Here is a 17,505-nt window from a genome sequence, read left to right as displayed (position 1 = left end):
AAGATCGTCGTATAAACTGAGACATGTCAAAATGACTTGAGTAAAATTTGCAAGTCGCTCTACCGATTCCCCTATGCTAGTACAATGTCCTGTATCGGCTCAAGTGCAACATTAGAAACAGTGGAGCGGCTATTTTTCAGGGTTCCATGGCTAAGACAATTCTCTTGGCCTATAGTTCATCGTGAGTCACCGGATCTGCTCTGATGATGGTCTCTATTTCCTGGTCGTACTTGGTCCATTCTGGAATCTGTCTTCTGGCCCTGTCAAGCTTCGGTTCTTTGGTTAACGGGTTATTGCAAAGATCGATTGTCTTTGCCTTCTTCAAGCTCTCATCGTCACACCACGTCTCGCACCACAGCCACTCTTGAGGAAGTGAATGGATAGGGATGGTGTGTTGCAAATTGTTAGGAAGGTCCTGATCTAGATTGCTCAGGGAGTTGGGGTCAGCAGAAAGAGATTGGTAGTGCTGTCTCAATCTGTCTCCAGCCGCAATTTGACGAAACCTTTTGAGATCGACCACATACAGAGCACTGATATGGTATTTCAAATTATCTCCTAGCAAGGTCTTCCAGTAACCCTGTTTCCAGAACCTGAAGCCTTCCATCTCTTTACGCGAGTCGCACATTGGAGTGAAGCCATAAACAGCGCCCTCTAGATCCAAATCCACAAGCTCCTTCATGTCTGTTCTCACAATTTGGTCCGAGTCAACAAAGATGACTTTTTCTAAGTCCTGTGGGAATAAAACATCCAAAAACAAGATCTTGTATCCCCAAATTGTGCGTTGTTTTTCTCTTTGACCACGAAGCCACGTTGGCCACTTATAGGTGACTAGCTCGTAATCAAATCCGTAATGCTTGGCTAGTTGGGGTAGGTGTTTTTTAAGCTTTGGAGACATGTAATTTTCAATAAGCCAAAACTTAACAGTGTGTTTTGTGTGTGCCATCACAGAGGCTGTCATAATCCCTAAAAAGCGCTCGTAGAGATGTCCGCTGGCGACTGTGAAAATGTTGATTTCGGCTTGCTTGGGTTTGAAAAGAGAGCCGAAAGATTTTGAAAGCCCCGAAAACAGACTATTGGACGCCTTTTTCCTCGAAACTATGGGGTAAAGCATAGCACCTGTCAGGTCTAGTATTGCAACTTTCTCTGCGCGGCGAGGCGTTATCTTGGTTTTGAACTCGGTGTCAACTGCCTCGATCTCGAACTCCACACCGGGTATGATTTCTTTGGTGCTCAGTGTCCACAAACCAGGGTTGGCCTTCAGTTGGAAGTAGCCTAAGTTGGCCATCACATTTGTGTCTGAAACGGAAACGCCATGTGCGTCCAGCAGTTGCAGTCCCAGTCCAAGAGGAGCAATGGTATCGACGCCTTCACGAGCATGGCCCTGTACCAAGATCGACTTCAGCTCGTAGACTCCATCGATCGACCCGGAAATATCCAGTTTAATGTTATCCAGGTCAGTGTTTGCCTCCTTGATTGAGACGATCCAGGAAGGAATTACATCCACATCTGCTGTGAACAGTGTCTTTTCGGGAACGTCATTGAAAAGAGCAGAATAATCGCGCTTTTCAGTACCGTTCTCGTAGAACTTGACAGAGGTTGGGAAAACACCACGATAAAGACGCTTGATTCCAAGCTCATCTTTCTCTGAAGGCTTGATCCATACTCTCAAGCGAACGAAGTCGAATCTTTCGAACACTTTGCTGAGCTCTAGAATGGACTGCGCTTGCTCGTTAAGTGGATTAATAACCAAGTCTGCATCAATGTATCCAGTGCCCTGCTCAACGAGAGAGCCCGATTTGGAAAAATCGTATCTTGGAAGCAGTCCAGATATTATGAAGTCACCGTCGTCATTGTAAAAGGAGGACGTGACAACCCAAGACTTGTACTCAAAATCATGAGTGTCCTGATCAAGTAGATCCAATCGCACGCTCTTTTCTCTGCTTAGCAAAATCTGAAGGTCATTTGCACTGACTATTTTTCTATTCTGCAAGTCAACTAGACGTCCATTTAAGATCAGATAAACTTCGTCATCATCGGCGAAATCATCTATACCAAAACATTTAGAGACTGTTGACAATATTGAGTCGTCAATTGGCAGAGATGTAAACTCTCCGTCCAAAAACAGGAGAGCGCTCTCCACATCGTCCAATATTTGATTAAGGGTTTCAGTTTCTGGTGAATTTGACATATCAACGATACGTAGACTGATTCCACTCTTTAAGGCCTCGGCAACTTGAGTTCTGAATTTCCTTGATGAAAGCTTTCCCACAACATTGAGTACTATTTTATCATCTCCTCCAAAATGTTTCAGTAATTTGTACGTCTCATATGTTGGTGCAGGAACGTAGGAGGAGCGCAGTCTGTCTAATGTCTCTGGAATCAAATAAGGATCACGCCTAGCCAGGGCCCCTTGTCGGAGGTAGTCTTTCAAAGTAGTCTTCCTTGGTATTTTCTTCTGTCTTAGTTCGGAGTTGAGGAAAAGAATATCAGCCGTAATTTGCTCGCTCATAGCGTACTGCCAATTTTGGCTGAACTCTATAAATATGCCGTTGACGATGACATGCGGTTGGGATCCCAACGCAAACTGATCCTTGAAAGATTCCAAGTCTCGAAGCAGCTCGTCTCTGTCGGAAACGTCCACTTGCTTGAGTGTGTCGAGGCCAACGCCTGGAGAGTTGATCACTTCGTGCACCAACATCAAGTACCTCATGGCTTCTGTCGGTCCTGAGGCCTTGTAGATTTTGACGAGCTGTTCGGTGACTATCTGGTCCTCTTCAGTTCTCACTAGCGGCACAATGCCCACTCTCTGAGATATCGAGTTCCTCAAAATAGCATTGATCATCATTAGGGAATACTGAAGTTGCAATGGATCCGTAGGATTAATGGCAAGCACTAGATCATGGATGTTTTCTCTTGCAGGAGGGATTTTTTTTCCACTCCATTCTGACTTGTATGCTAGTCTTGGACTCTGGAGATCTGCATATTCCGGATCGTTTTCAAGATCGTTGAAAAATATGATACCCGGGTGATCCATTGTTTGATACCGGGGCAAATGGGCTGCAGCGACTATCGATTCGTTTGCAAACCTGTACAACAAACTCTTGGCTTCATTTTTATCCACACCCACTGAGGATAGATTATCAACAATCAGTTTCTCCTGCTTAAGCTTCTTCAGTATCTCAAAAACGCTGATGAACTTTTCAGTCGCGGGAACTCCATTGATATAAATCCCTGTTGGGACATTTGGAGATTCCATAGATCTTTCTTCAGGCTCATTCTGGAGAGATATATAAGAAGCGTATTTTGGAAAATCAATCATGATCTTCCTGAACAGCCCCAGATCAGAACCTTTCTCGGTGACGTAGTTGACTAATTTTCCAACAAGCCCTTTCATCTGATTTTGAGACACTTGCGGAATATCTTTCATGTGTCGATCAACAAAATCGTCGACAGGGTCCAGGGCCTCTTGATTTGTCTCGAACTTCAGCTTCGCCTGCTGTTCCTCGGTGAATCCTCTATCATCGATAGCAATGTAGTCCGTTCTTTTGAGTGTCAAATCAACACCATAACCTGCCAGAACCTCTTTCTCTTTTTCCTCTCTTGGGGTGTATCTCCAAGCGAACCCAAGTTTGCCAGAAACTGAAGATTCGTACAGATTGGCAAAGAATCTGCGGAACTTCTCAGACTCATAGTCACCGTAAAGTATGAGAACATTTTCATTGTTGCCAATGACTCGATCAAAGGCCCTCAATGGCTCCACATGACCCTCAGATGCAGTCTTCAGTGCAAAGACGTCGTCAGGCTTGCAATACACGTTATTTTCCTGCTTGAGCCACGCGTCATCGCATTCTGAGGAGTAATCCTCCTGGTAATGAGCCACAATTCGAGGTGAATACGTCCTTAGAGCCAGATCTGTCTCGATAAATCCCAGCTCGTCGGTATTCACCAAGGAGCAGGCGTACTTGAAATAGTCCTCATCCGATAAGGTTGTGTCCTCTAATTCAATTTCTTCTTCGTTGTGTATGATGCCAATAAGCTTGAGAGCCAAGGGAAGATACAGACTCTCGTTATATGCGCTGAAAGTCTCGAGGACATTTAGCTTGAATGGTGTCCGGTCCCAAGAACCTACCATTTGGAGATTGAGATACTCAGCCAATGTCAACACCCAAACGTTAAATAGGAAAACAATGCCCACTGCTTTCATGGCTAAAACGATAGTAGCTCTCAGTGGAATCTGCCGCCTGGATTAATGGTGGGCAGTATTATTTATCAAAAACCTTAACTTGAAATAAAAATTCCGTTTCTTTGATCCTCAATTAGCTGATGTGGACATGTGCAAGACGAGGCTATTCGAGCGTGGCCAATGGGGTGGCCTCTGTGAATGCCATGAAGTCTCCCGCAATACGAGAACTTCAACAGCTGGCAGGCTCAGACTTGCAGTACTCTTTCCCTACACCTCGTCAATTGAAAGCACATCTTGACAAATACATCATCGGGCAAGATCACTGTAAAAAAGTTCTCTCGGTTGCAGTGTTCAATCATTACATACGGGTCCAGGATGCTTCAAAGGAGAATTCCTCTACATTGCTGGGAGCACCAGTGCTACACAAAAAGTCCGATACCGGCGTGGAGCTTGAAAAGTCGAATATTCTCCTGTTTGGCCCTACAGGCTCGGGAAAAACGCTGGCAGCAACCATCATGGCCCGGGTGCTTCAGGTACCAATAGTCATACAAGACTGCACCTCGCTGACACAGGCAGGTTACGTGGGCGAGGATGTGGAGAGCTGCATATTAAAGCTTCTGGCCAAAGCTGATTATGATGTCAATCTTTGCCAGCGTGGCATTGTTGTTCTAGATGAGCTGGACAAACTTGCAAAGCCGCAGGTTTATGCTGGTACGAAGGATATAGGCGGCGAAGGGGTTCAGCAGGCTCTTTTGAAACTGGTCGAAGGAACTAGTGTTTCGGTCCAGGCTAAGAAAAGCAACCATGTAGAAAACACTGGGCTAGGAGGAGGCACGACAGAGTACACGGTGGACACCTCTACAATTCTGTTTATTGGGATGGGAGCTTTCACTGGACTGGACAAGATCATCAAAAAGCGACTAGGTCGTAAAAAAGAGGCCGACGTCCTATCCAAAGCGCAACCATCTGATTTGGAGCAGTACGGTTTGATCCCCGAGCTTGTGGGACGGATGCCTGTTTTTTCGTCTCTGAAACAGCTTGAAGTGGACGATCTTGAAAGGATTTTGGTGGAGCCGCAGAATTCGATTGTCCGCCAGTACGAGTACTCTTTTGCGAAAAGTGGAGTGAGGCTGGCCTTCACTAGATCTGCCGTAAGGAAAATAGCAGAAACGGCTCTCAAAAATGGTACTGGAGCGCGGGGTTTGCGTGGGGTCCTGGAGAAAGTGCTGCTGGCAGCGAACTACGAGTGCCCTGGGAGCGGGATCAGTTTTGTGCTTCTAGACAAGGAGGTCATGGAGATGGACGAAATAACACCCAAGTATTTCGCGCGAGGAGATATCTTTAGATTTTTGGAACAAGTGGGAAAAGAGGACGAACAATTGCGCGGAATGCTGAGTGACGAGTATGGCATACCAAAATTCGAGTCGATAAAAATTTAAATAATCCGAAAAATACATATTATATTTTATTTCCATGTCACTTGATGAGACCACGCTCCGGACTAAGGAGGCGGTTCACAAAATACTCGAGGCCAAGTTAAACGGGACGAGATCTCCAAAAGAGAAGACGCCTACTTTCGTGAAGTACACACCAACGTCAGTTTTCGATGAAGGAGAGAACAAGCAACGGATAATCAAAATCAAAGACAAGGAGCTGGATCCCACATTGCCACCTAGCGTGCGTATTCGCAAAACTCCCCAAGGCCCTGATGAAGCCCCTGTACCAGTAATGCACGAAGAAACGACAGTGAAGCTCACAAAGGAGGATCAACGCAAGTGGTATATACCCCCAGCTGTGTCCAATTGGAAAAACACCAAGGGATTCACGATAGATATTGATAAGCGTCTAGCGGCAGTTGGCCAAACCCACTCCACCGAAATGAGCGATAAGTTCGGTGATTTGAGTGATGCTTTGAAGGATGCTAGTGAACAAGCAAAGAAAGAGTTGAAGCTTCGCGCCAAGCTGAAAAACCAGCTCGAACAACAAAAAGTGCTGGAGAACCAGGAAAAGCTACGTGCGGTGGCGCAGGAGGCACGGTCTGGCAAGCGTAGCAAGTGGGCAGACGACGAGCCTGAAGAGATTAGCAAGATCGCGAGCAAGCGGGAGCAGGCTCGAGCAGAGAGAAGAAGGCGCGCGGAACTGGAGTTGCGGAGAGCAAAAATGGGTACAGAGACGAAGGTTAAGGTGCTGGCCGCGGAAGATGGCCGCGAGATTAGCGAGCGCGTTGCTTTGGGCGTGGCTTCTAGACAACAAGAGGCCAATAATCCTCAGAACCTATATGACGCAAGACTGTATTTGAAGGGAGCAGCCAGCAACGTTCGTCACAGTGACGATCAGCTATACGATAAGCCTTTATTCGAAGCTCAAGATGCCATAAATGATATTTACAGAGCGCGCAGCGGAGCTGAGTTCCAGGGTGATTTGGACAGGCCTGCGCTTGGCCATCAAAAAGGGCAATCCAGCGCCGGGCCTATTGAGTTCGAAAGAGATGTTGCTGGTCAGGAGACGGAAAACGAACACGGGCTAAAGAAACGACGGGTTGAGTAGGTCTGAATGAAAAAAAGATAATTCGGATAATTTATTTAGTATATGGTTAAAATTAGTGCATGTGGTATCAGCTAGAACCTACACAAGCACACATTGCATATGTCCTAATTGGAGCCGTTTCTGTGATTTTTTCCCTGGTGTCCCTTGTATTCAAAGAGCAGCTTTTCATTGGAGAGGCTATCGTGGGGACGTTCTTTGGCTGTGTCGTTGGTCCTCATGTCTTGAACTGGTTCAATCCATCGCACTGGACCAATAATGTGGATAATCTCACGTTCGAGCTGTCGAGGCTGATACTGGTGATTCAGTTGTTTGCTACCGGGGCAGAGCTCCCTCCGAAATATATGTGGAAACATGTTCGGTCGCTCAACTTGGTCCTCTTTGGGGCCATGATTTACGGGTGGCTGATACTTTCGCTTTTTGTGTGGCTGATCTTCCAGAGTGTTGGCCTCAATTTCAGCGACTCTTTGCTGGTGGGATCCACGTTTGTCGCAACAGACCCTGTCCTAGCAGCAGCCATCGTTGGCAAGAGCAAGTTTGCAGAGCGAATCCGTGCTGACGTAAGAAACTTGATCCAAGCCGAGTCTGGGTCGAACGACGGTCTTGCGTTCCCCTTCGTGACGCTCTCAATAAACCTTATTCTTAACAGGCCCGATAATACGCATGCGGGCAGGATCGTGAAGGACTGGATTCTCGTGGGTATTTTGTATCAGTGCGCATTTGGAGTTCTCTTTGGTATCGTTATTGGTAGCTTGGGCAGATACTCTTATCTTTTCTCTCGCAAACAGCGCTGGATTGATAACGAGTCGTCACTGGTATTCTACGTTGGCCTGTCGCTAATCATTACCGGGCTGGCATCGATCTTGGGCTGCGACGACTTGCTAGCTTCTTTCTCTGCAGGATGCGCCTATAGCTGGGGTGGACAAATAGATTTCGAGCTACAGCCCAGCGGTGACGAGCATACAGATTCAGAGCCTTTGCGCTTCTCGAGCATTGTTGATCTGCTTCTCAACACGGCATACTTCGTTTACGTGGGCTCAATTCTTCCCTGGAATGAGTACTCCCCATATGCAGGTAAATTGGTGGCTCTGGGCGTCGTTTTCGTGTTTCTTTCCAGAATCCCTGTCATGCTTCTTCTGCAGTACATTACACCAGACATCCGTGACTGGAAGGATGCTCTCTTTATTGGCCATTTTGGTCCCCGAGGAGTCGGCTCTATTTTCTGCTGCCTGTTGGCCAAACACCTGCTAGAAACCCGGTCTACAGACCCTTCTTCACATGAAACCCTCCTCAAAACTATGTGGCCAATAACTACGTTTATTGTTGTGGTTTCTGTTGTCGTCCACGGCTTTTCAATCTGCTGCTTCACCGTCTACTCCACAGCAGTTAAAGTCCGGATTGAACGACAAACTACGCCAGAGTCTATGAACTCTGTTGAGCCTGCCAACAAGCCAGCCTCCTCCACTCGTCGTCGAATGTCCAAGCTGCGGGTTGTGCAACCAATTGCAGATGACCCAGACTTCCCCAAATACGCTTACGTCAGCCGTACCAAAGTGACGCTGGTGAACCATCACGGCGATGTGATCAAGGAGTTTGAGAACAAACGCGGCTCGCTGGGCGTGACTTCACGGCTGTTGGCTTTCAAGGAGGGTAACCAGATCGTCATCGAGGACAATGGCTCCGAGATCAAACGCTATGACCTGGAGTCGGTAGCTTGAGAGTATACACCTGAGACCGCTGAAAATAAAATGCGTATTTCTCCGGAGAAGGAATATGCGTGTGATTATTGTAGGCGGTGGAGTAGCGGGTCTCAAGGCCGCCTCGGACTTGCACTCTCAGGGAATTGAGTTTGTGCTTTTGGAGGCCCATGACCGTTTGGGAGGCCGTATCTTGACGGATCGAACTGGTTTGACGGCTTACGATCTTGGAGCTTCGTGGGCCCATGACACTTTGACCAACGAGCTGTTTGACGAGATGGTGGCGGAAGGTGACTACGATCTGTACTATGACGACATGAAGCCTTATATGGTTGGAGAGCATTTTTCGAACGATGATTTTCAAAGGCTGAAAATCGAGCAGGTTGCGAACGAGATCACCAAGTTCGTCGAGCTGAGAGAGTTCAGCAGTCTGGATATTGAGGATCACAGTTTGCAAGACGTGGTGGAGGAGTACATCAGCAAGCAGAGACAGCTTTTGACGTCTGAGCAGGCTGACTATGCTCCTCAATTTATTCGACATCTGGAGTTATGGCACGGTATAGGCTGGGAAGAGATGAGCTCCAAATTCTCGCTTGTTGACAACGTTGGACGCAACTGTCTCATTAGATCGGGCTATGATCAGCTGGTTCAGAAGATGGTGGACAAGCTCCCAAAAGAGTGTCTGAAAATTAAACAGGTGGTAGCACGGGTCGAAAAATCGACAACTATCGTCGTGCACACGGCGGACGGAAATATTTATAAAGGTGACTACTTGATCTGCACCATTCCACAAAGCCTCCTGCAGCTAGCTGCTCCCAGCACCGGAGCCATTGAGTGGGTGCCGCCATTACCCGATCGGATTACGGGGCCGCTTCGAAACATGGGCTTCGGAAAGCTGGGGAAGGTGGTTCTGGAGTTTGAATCTCCGTTCTGGTCGCACCTGCAGTACGATCGATTTCTCGGAATTTCCAGCCCCACGGCCAAGATGGGTGTGTGGAGCCATCCTGTACTTATTCTCAACATGTTTTACATCAGCAAAGTGCCGTCTCTGGTGTGCTTCATCCAAGGAAAAATAACCGACCATCTAGAACGCAATTCGCACCTTACCTGGGAGTATTTCAAGCCACTTTTGCACAAGCTCGGCCCCGTGTCTTCGGCCCCCACTAAAGTGATTACCACGAGCTGGACTGTAGACCCTTTTGCTCGCGGCTCCTATGCTGCGTGCCGTCCTGGAGACGACCCAACAGACGTGATTATCAATCTAGAAAGAGGGCTCGGAAACGTGCGGTTTGCCGGAGAGCACACAATTTTAGATGGCGCGGGAGCAGTGCATGGAGCGTGGATGAGCGGAAAACGTGAAGCAAAATATATACTAGAAAATCTATGAACCATATATAGATTCGTTTTGAAACCTCCCGTGTTTGAAACAGTTGGTGCAATTGCATGCGTCGTCGGGACAACAGCAGTCGAAGTCAAGCTGGCTGATGTCCAGACTATTAAGGAAACTAAGGGCGGCCTCCTGCAGTCCCACCTTCTGGCCGTTCACAATCCCGTGCTTTTCACAGTTGTAGCAGCCACAATCGTCGTCCGCACAGCAGCACTCCTCCTCGTAGCTGCTGTTACCGCAGCTGGCAGGCTCTGGCTGCACCTCCACCTTGCCGCACGTGACTGTGGGTGGGTCCGGCGGCACTCCCTGGTTGTGTACCTGGCAGAAGTGGCAGGTGCAGGCATCCGGCTCACACAAGCAGGACCCTGGTACCGTACAGGACTCTGTCAGAAACATGTCGTACGTCATGGGCGACTGCTCGGGCTGTTTTTTCGCTCTTTTTGACCGGCAGCTCCCGCGGCCGTGGCTCCTATTTGCGATCAGTTCCAGGCCTGCCTGTTTATTGGGCACCTCTATCACGGGGTCCAGCAGTTTTAAGGACTTTTTGGAAACGTTGAACACCTGTCGTTTATTGGCCTTAAGCACAATGACAGAGTTCTCTGGATTGTGGGATTGCGGACACCCGCAGTGTTCGTGGTTATCGTGTTGCGAATCAGCAGGTATGAGCTGTTCTCCCATAATGGCTATTCTTTTTGAGGAATCCGTGGCAGGGCGCCCACGCGACCTCACCAGCACTAAATGGCGCTTTATGTGCTGGCACTGGGACGATCGGTGGCCCCGGATGCACTGTTCGCACGCATACTTGTCCCCGTCCACCAAAATCATACCAGTTATAATTTTCAGTCGAACAGGAAATTTGCTCGTATATATCCGGGCTGTGCCGCTTGTTAGTTTTCAGATAAATATTAGATGGCACCCAAGATCTCCACAGCACAGCGTCGTCTGTTGAAGGAATTCCAGGAGCTTCTGAAATCCCCGACCGATGGCATTGTTGCAGGCCCTATCACGGAAGATAACCTCTTCAAATGGCGCTGTATTTTGGAGGGTCCCCCCGGTACAGTTTATGAGAACGGTGTGTTTGAAGCAGAGATGGATTTCCCGGCAGACTATCCACTTTCTCCGCCCAAGATGAAGTTTACGTCCGAGATCCTCCATCCAAACATCTACAAAGACGGAACCGTGTGCATCAGCATCTTGCATCCGCCAGGAGACGACCCTCTGCAGTACGAGTCTGCGGACGAGAGATGGGGCCCTTTGCAAAGCGTGGAGAAGATTCTACTAAGTGTGTGCTCGATGCTGGCCGAGCCGAACCCGAACTCGCCCGCCAACATCGATGCTGCAAAGCTTTGGCGCGAGAACCGCGACAAGTTCGACGAGATTGTTCGGGCCCAGGTGCTTAAGTCTTTGGACTAAAATCGACGCGTCGATGCACATCAGTCGGGATTTGATTTATTTTAATTATTTCCATCATCGATTATGTCCACCCAAAGAAAGCTTGCACACCACTCGGAGGAGCGCATTGACCGACTGCGGTCGGTGATTCTCAAATCTATTTTCATTGGCGGCATGTACGGAGCACTGATCTCTGTTCCTTCGGAATTGCTTCTTAGGTGGAGGTCTCCATTCTACAGAGCATTTGGATTGCGGATCCGTATTTTCTACCACACCATTTGGATCGCCGCAGCGGCGTCGTTCCGTACAGAGCGTGCTGTGCTCGAGTTTGAAAACGTGGTGCGTCGCGAAGAGGAACTCCGTCGACAACAGCTTATAGAGGACAGCGTGATGAGTGGCAGCTATACGCAAGAGCAGGAAGGAGTGCGGTTACCTAGAGCGTGAATATTCTGAATTATATGTAAGTAAGGTCAACAGGCAATTGCAGGTTGTCGAAAAGCCCCTCGTAGTCCTCAAAGATATTTGTTTTCATGATCCAGTCATTCCAGATATTGAGCTCGGAAGATGGCATGGTCGCGTCGATCGACCTTTGGAATTTTTGGAAGAGAGAGTCCTCCGTCTCGTTTGCCGGCCAGAACAGCGCATATTCTGTGACGGCCACAAATTGCGGCGATTTGGTAAATTCAGAGAGTTGGCGGTTGATGTCTTTAAGCTGCTGCATGGTTATAAACGCAAGCAGGTTCGGAGCAGTTTCCAGAGCAGGGTTTCTGAGATTAAACACAGGCTCTCCTTTATTCTCCAAGATTCGCATTAAATAGCTGTACGTCTCGTACAGCCGGTAGCACAAGTAGTCCTGGTCCCCCATAATGGCCAGCAGCTTCACGCAATTGCGCATAACTGCCACCACATTCTGCAGCAGCTCGGTTACTAGCGGTTGCTTTTCGTCATTTTTCGTTTGCATTAAGAGTAGCCGAACTCCAAGGTAGACCAAAAACTGTATACTTTTGTAGACGCATGTAGCCATGGGATGAATGATGTACATTATGTGGGCGGAAAAATCGGTTTTCAATCGGTTAAAAGACCTGAGCGTGAGATCCAGGTTACGCAAAAAGATTGTAACAGTAGCCTGTAAAATGATAGAATAATCGGTAATTATTCTGTTGCGCTCAAAATGAAGCATCAAATAGCAATTGATCATGAAAATTAGCGTGTTGATGTGAATCTCGCTCTTCACGTTCGAAATAGTGGATAGAAGTGACGCGTAAGGGTCCTGGAAGTAGCTGCTATATTGAAAGAGACCTCGTTGCGAGTCTAAGAGGCTGACTGCCGACATTAGGTCAACCACGCGTGGCTTTTCGCGTACCTGATGGACCTGCACAAGGAACTTTTGCAAAAATGGGAATATGATCTTCATTTTGTTCATGCGGTCGTTGATGATTTCCGAGTCACCCACCATGGCTGGTCCATGATCGCTGTTTTCCAGAAGCAGGATTGGCGTCTTGCCGTACGATATCGAGTGTTCCATGTCCATTTCTAGCAGAGTCCACCAGAGTCTTTGCCAAAGAAGTTGCAACCGTTCGTTCTGTGGATGGTACAATTTGGAAGCCTTTTTGTCCCCAATTGGGAATCTGAGCGGTCTATTGATGCCCATCCCCAGAGCAATCTGACAAATAAGACCATTAATGTTGTAGCCGTCCGTGCCATCACCTCCGTCCCCGTCCTCCTGGCATGTAATCTGGTAAAATCGAAGTAACATGAGCGCCTGCAACGACTGAATGCTTGTTTTGCGCAAGAAATTCGACTCAAACAGCGCATAGTTGACCATGTTGATGACGTCTGCATTTACTGGCTGCTGGATGAGAACCAGCTCATCCCCGTTCAGCGGCGCCCCCACCTGGTGTTTCAAGAATAGCGACTGGTAGGAAAAGCGCATCACCAGCAGCAACGCTGCCGTGACAAGGTAGTCGGATTTTTGGCCGAATTGCAGCACACAGCGACCCTTTTCCTCTTGTATCATGCGATTGACGGTGGCCACAAACTCGTCTTCCAAGAGCACAGGAAAAACCGGATGGATCGCACGCAAGTAGTAATGTATATGGCGCATTACGGTCTCCTTGGCCGGCAACGCAGCCTCCATCTGCGACTTTAGCGACAATTTCTCGCCCTCTTCCAAAATAAACCGTTTCTGGCCTTTCTTGCGCATCCTGACCTGCCGTTGCAAATCGTTCGGATTCTCAGTTTTCGACATAGCCAGCAGCTCGGCTTTGATGTTCTCCTGGTAGCGACGCATATCGTCAAACAGCTGGCAGGCAAACGGGTCACCCCGCCAGATTTTATTTCGCTGAAAAGAGCCTCCGCAGATGAACCGATTTTTCTTAGCCATGTGCAGGGCTGTATTAGGGTTTGGCTCGGCCTGAATAAAACTGACCGTATCGCGCGACTCAGGCATGACGGTAAACAGTTGGGCCTCCATGGACGCCAGCTTCATTCGCAGATCGCCTATCTCGGAGATCAGCGAGGCCTGCTCCGAAACAGTGGTTCGTGGGGATCGAGGCAAGTGTTTGATGACAGCATTCTCCAGACTATTGGTTTTAAAGTTCAAAACGCTGACTGGAACGCCATTAGATGGCGCCGCGGAAGCTTCAGCAACCCCTGAAGGTGCCCAGGCCTGAGGGCCGTCGTACTCGCATTTCAAGTTGGCAATTGTGCACCGATTACAGATCGGCCGGACTCTATTGCACTTGACCTTCCTTCGACGACAACTCAAACACGAGTACGGAGTTCGCCGCCTTTTCTTGACAGGCTTCTCACCCTCCATGATGTTGCTGGCTTGCAGTAGTACGTACGAGGACCGTTGTAATTGAGTCCCAAAAAGGAATTCACCGAGCAGTAATACCGAATTATGAACGTCAAAGAATTTGGTGCCCAACTCCTTCGAAAACTCATGATTATGTAACGTCTCGGCAAGTTTGTTTCGTGGTGATTTAATTTTTTCCCGGTTGATGGCAGTGCAGCTTAACCACGCAATTCCGGGGTTCTCATCTCCCTGCGTAGCACAGCACGCATTTTTGGCAGCTGCCTGGGGCCTAAATTATCACTCCATTGGCAACTATAGTCCTTGCTGACATCCTCCACGAACGACTCGAGGCTCTAGTCCACCGCTCCCGTTCTGGTTTGTACGGCTTGGCACCCCAAGACTCGTGCATGCATCCGCAAAGCACACACCCTTACACCACCGTGTGGAGAACCTGGGGAACCTTTAGCCCCATGACCTGAAAAACAAGAAAAAAATACACTGGAATAGTTTTGAGTTTTGTCCGAGTTCAATCTGTTTGTTAGTGAGGTCTATTTTGGCCCACCTGTAACTTTTGCACAGACTATAAGCAATGGATTCCGTGGAGCCGCATTCGCAAGCGGAAGGTCCCCGTGAATCTCCCCAGATAGCCGGCCTCGACAGTTCTAGGAGCCCTAGTTCCTCTGAGCCTGTCCAGGCAGGCATTCCGGACTCCCGCAAAGATGGTTCATCGTCTTCCGCTTCATCCATGGCCACTTCCGTCGCTGGTGGCTCGACTGTGCGGGAAGAAGTCCAGGATCAGGAATACAAGGCTCAAGGGCAAGGTTCCCCCAATTCAGAGGTACCTCCACGCAAGAGGTCGAAGGTTTCGCGTGCGTGCGACGAATGCCGGCGCAAGAAAATACGCTGCGATGCTCTACTTGATCACACAAACACCCATGTGACCAAGATGTGCTCAAACTGCGAAAAGAGCGGCGACGTGTGTTTGTTCACCCGAGTGCCCATGAAACGAGGCCCCTCGAAAGGTTATACAAAACTCAGTGGAGATAACAGCAACCAGTCGGCAGGTAAAACCTCACCACGACTGCGTACCCCGTCTCATGGCAGCTACCCGCAGCTTCAGGGAATAGGACAGCAACAGCTTTCTCCAGGCCAGCAGCATGCTCCACTGTTCTCTCCAAACTCAAGCTCTGGAAGTGGGACGCCTGCCTATCAAGCGTCGCAAAGTCCGCAGGTTATCCTGCCTCCCCTCAACACCCATATATTGCCACCTTTGCGTGGCAGATCCTCGTCTCTAACCTCGGCAGGTCAGACAACACGCCAGCAGCCTATGTTCTGGAAGGTACCCTACGAAATGCCAGCATTTGAAGGCAGAAGAGACTCTATTGATTCCATTTCGTCTTCTATCAGTGGCTCCTTCCCCCTTTCTGCCCGGCCATCCATTCAAGGAAACTCGCCTAAACTGGCTCCTAGTTTTGGTTTGGATAATCTACCGACATCGGATTCCGAAGATGAGTTTCTGAACAATAATTCTTCCCGGCTCGCAAGGCCAAGTTTCCAGGTGCCCCTTGTTTCTACTCGCTCCAAAGAAGGTACCGTGAGCCCTGTGCCTTCTCATAATAGTTTGCAGAGTCTGAACCAGAACTTTTCTCGACTTGCGATTCCTGCCCCCCAGTTCAAGACTGCCCATCTGTTGAAATCAATTGACCATAATCTGGACGTCTATTTTAGCAAGTTACATGCGCAGTATCCTATTCTGACGGAAAAAGGACAAATACAAGAGAGTCTCGAGCAACTTCAAACGGATGAATATGCCACTGTTTTGGAACTATTTAATTACTCACTTCAAGTTCTCAATTCTGTGGACGCAAACTTTGATTTCAATGTCATTGTTTCGAGCTTCCAGCAGATATCCCTAATTTATGCATCCAAATCCTTCATTAACAACAATGTCCACGCCAAGACACTGTTTCTCCTAACCTTTGTGCTACTCAACTACACCGTGATTCTATCTGGCCACGAATACTCCATCGGTTTCACAATCTCGTTTTCGATATTCAACGACTGGAAGATTTATAAGGAACCATCATCGTCGCCGCTTTTCCGTGCGTTCATGCATTTAGTCGTGTTGGACAACATATTCGCGCTGTCGTTTGGAACACCAAGAAATACAAGTCTCGCGTTCAATCAATCTTATCTTCACGAATATGCAAAGAGCTTAAAAGCCTCAGAATCAGAGTCATTAGAATACGTGACCGTTGGACTAAACCTTCTGCTTCTACCTCCCACAGACCCCACAACCAGCATACCTATGGAGTCCAAGCTGTATCTTCTGAACGACAAATACAAATTTTTAAGCATTCTGGAGGCAGAAAGCGATATATGTTGTTTGATCCGGAATTTTAGCTCTTCCCTGGAGAACCTAAGGACCACAGAGGCAGACGATTTTGTTTTCGATCTCCAACTCGAATTCTCAAAGCTCTGCAAAAGACTCATTTACCTGATTGACGAACAGGTGGACGATCTTGAGCTTTTGAAAATACAACCGCTTCTGCCCCTATACGTGTTAAAATGCTTCAAAATCCTTCTTTCCTTGAAGTCACTCATCTCCTCTCTTATCAGCTTCAACATTACCATCAGCAACGACGATTTCAAAGATAGACTTGCAAAACTAATAGACACGATAGATGCAAACATGGAGAGGCTTCGTCACCTCCGCACCACTATTCCTTTCCTAAAGGTTCTAATCTCATCGTTAAAGATTAGGACGGCAGAAACGCTACTGCTCCCTGCCTTAACCGAAAAACTTCCCCTATTGCAAAACTGGTGCCGCCAATCCAGTTCTCTACTGCATTCTACACTCACCAGAGATTACTTTGAAGGATGGTATTCATAAAAAAGAAGAGAACATTCATAACTTATCAATAAAGAATTCACCATTTCTGGTCCTTGGTTTTCACGCCGCTGCTATCAAATCCCTGAGCGTGACGGTTACCACTCCATTCATCATTTGTGTACTCGTCACCCATTTTATTCCTCACCCTATCGTTCATTTGGTTGTCAAAGTCGTCAGAGAAGTTACTGTCTCCACCGCTACCGGTGTAGTTCTCTCCATACTTCTGTTGGCCTCCACGGCCACTCTGGCCACCTTGGGAACCATACTGGTCGTAGTTGCCACCGCTGCCACCATATTGGTTGCTGTTATGCTGACCGGTCTGGCCTTGGCCGTAGTTGGAGCTACCGCCGCGTCCAGAACTTTGGAAGTCGTCATAGTCGTCACCTTGTTGGTCATGGTGGCGATTTCCTGATAGCTTGTCGGAGAGTTTATTAACTAGGTTAGACATCTTGGGTATACACTAATTAAAGAAGACCGTGGGTATTTATATACTTTCGGCAATTGCTCGTCGCCTCAGAAAGCAAGCATGGGCGATCATCTGGGCAAATTTCTCTTTTATCCACCAAGCTTGCTATACTAGCGAGCCACACCCCTGCATTCACCATGTTGCTA

General features: G+C 48.1%; 11 protein-coding genes across 11 annotated transcripts; 7 read left to right on the top strand and 4 right to left on the bottom strand.

Annotated features, from left to right (window-relative positions):
* Positions 1 to 169: 169 nt before the first annotated feature.
* On the bottom strand, positions 170 to 4,204 carry KL928_001934 (uncharacterized protein; the record flags this gene model as incomplete). Its single annotated transcript, XM_043202354.1, has 1 exon — positions 170 to 4,204. The coding sequence occupies one exon, from the start codon at positions 4,202 to 4,204 to the stop codon at positions 170 to 172; it is 4,035 nt and encodes a 1,344-aa protein (XP_043061211.1).
* A 119-nt stretch (positions 4,205 to 4,323) lies between these two features.
* On the top strand, positions 4,324 to 5,622 carry KL928_001933 (uncharacterized protein; the record flags this gene model as incomplete). Its single annotated transcript, XM_043202353.1, has 1 exon — positions 4,324 to 5,622. One exon carries the CDS (start codon positions 4,324 to 4,326, stop codon positions 5,620 to 5,622), a length of 1,299 nt encoding a protein of 432 aa, XP_043061210.1.
* Positions 5,623 to 5,656: 34 nt separating this feature from the next.
* Positions 5,657 to 6,730, top strand: KL928_001932 (uncharacterized protein; the record flags this gene model as incomplete). The annotated part of the gene is made up of 1 exon (XM_043202352.1): positions 5,657 to 6,730. One exon carries the CDS (start codon positions 5,657 to 5,659, stop codon positions 6,728 to 6,730), a length of 1,074 nt encoding a protein of 357 aa, XP_043061209.1.
* A 59-nt stretch (positions 6,731 to 6,789) lies between these two features.
* KL928_001931 (uncharacterized protein) lies at positions 6,790 to 8,445 on the top strand (the record flags this gene model as incomplete). Its single annotated transcript, XM_043202351.1, has 1 exon — positions 6,790 to 8,445. The coding sequence occupies one exon, from the start codon at positions 6,790 to 6,792 to the stop codon at positions 8,443 to 8,445; it is 1,656 nt and encodes a 551-aa protein (XP_043061208.1).
* A 55-nt stretch (positions 8,446 to 8,500) lies between these two features.
* KL928_001930 (uncharacterized protein) lies at positions 8,501 to 9,811 on the top strand (the record flags this gene model as incomplete). Its single annotated transcript, XM_043202350.1, has 1 exon — positions 8,501 to 9,811. One exon carries the CDS (start codon positions 8,501 to 8,503, stop codon positions 9,809 to 9,811), a length of 1,311 nt encoding a protein of 436 aa, XP_043061207.1.
* Positions 9,812 to 9,966: 155 nt separating this feature from the next.
* KL928_001929 (uncharacterized protein) lies at positions 9,967 to 10,636 on the bottom strand (the record flags this gene model as incomplete). Its single annotated transcript, XM_043202348.1, has 2 exons — positions 9,967 to 10,159; positions 10,227 to 10,636. 2 exons carry the CDS (start codon positions 10,634 to 10,636, stop codon positions 9,967 to 9,969), a joined length of 603 nt encoding a protein of 200 aa, XP_043061206.1.
* An 84-nt stretch (positions 10,637 to 10,720) lies between these two features.
* Positions 10,721 to 11,224, top strand: KL928_001928 (uncharacterized protein; the record flags this gene model as incomplete). Its single annotated transcript, XM_043202347.1, has 1 exon — positions 10,721 to 11,224. One exon carries the CDS (start codon positions 10,721 to 10,723, stop codon positions 11,222 to 11,224), a length of 504 nt encoding a protein of 167 aa, XP_043061205.1.
* Positions 11,225 to 11,287: 63 nt separating this feature from the next.
* On the top strand, positions 11,288 to 11,647 carry KL928_001927 (uncharacterized protein; the record flags this gene model as incomplete). The annotated part of the gene is made up of 1 exon (XM_043202346.1): positions 11,288 to 11,647. One exon carries the CDS (start codon positions 11,288 to 11,290, stop codon positions 11,645 to 11,647), a length of 360 nt encoding a protein of 119 aa, XP_043061204.1.
* Positions 11,648 to 11,657: 10 nt separating this feature from the next.
* On the bottom strand, positions 11,658 to 14,409 carry KL928_001926 (uncharacterized protein; the record flags this gene model as incomplete). The annotated part of the gene is made up of 2 exons (XM_043202345.1): positions 11,658 to 14,240; positions 14,302 to 14,409. The coding sequence occupies 2 exons, from the start codon at positions 14,407 to 14,409 to the stop codon at positions 11,658 to 11,660; spliced, it is 2,691 nt and encodes an 896-aa protein (XP_043061203.1).
* A 180-nt stretch (positions 14,410 to 14,589) lies between these two features.
* On the top strand, positions 14,590 to 16,893 carry KL928_001925 (uncharacterized protein; the record flags this gene model as incomplete). Its single annotated transcript, XM_043202344.1, has 1 exon — positions 14,590 to 16,893. One exon carries the CDS (start codon positions 14,590 to 14,592, stop codon positions 16,891 to 16,893), a length of 2,304 nt encoding a protein of 767 aa, XP_043061202.1.
* Positions 16,894 to 16,930: 37 nt separating this feature from the next.
* Positions 16,931 to 17,341, bottom strand: KL928_001924 (uncharacterized protein; the record flags this gene model as incomplete). The annotated part of the gene is made up of 1 exon (XM_043202343.1): positions 16,931 to 17,341. One exon carries the CDS (start codon positions 17,339 to 17,341, stop codon positions 16,931 to 16,933), a length of 411 nt encoding a protein of 136 aa, XP_043061201.1.
* Between the last annotated feature and the right edge of the window lie 164 nt (positions 17,342 to 17,505).

Source organism: Ogataea angusta (genome assembly GCF_019207475.1).
Source record: "Ogataea angusta isolate 61-244 chromosome Unknown 61-244_NODE_3_length_881311_cov_93.026150, whole genome shotgun sequence".
NCBI classification, from domain to species: Eukaryota; Fungi; Ascomycota; class Pichiomycetes; order Pichiales; family Pichiaceae; genus Ogataea; species Ogataea angusta.
This window is presented reverse-complemented; position numbering and strand designations above follow the sequence as displayed.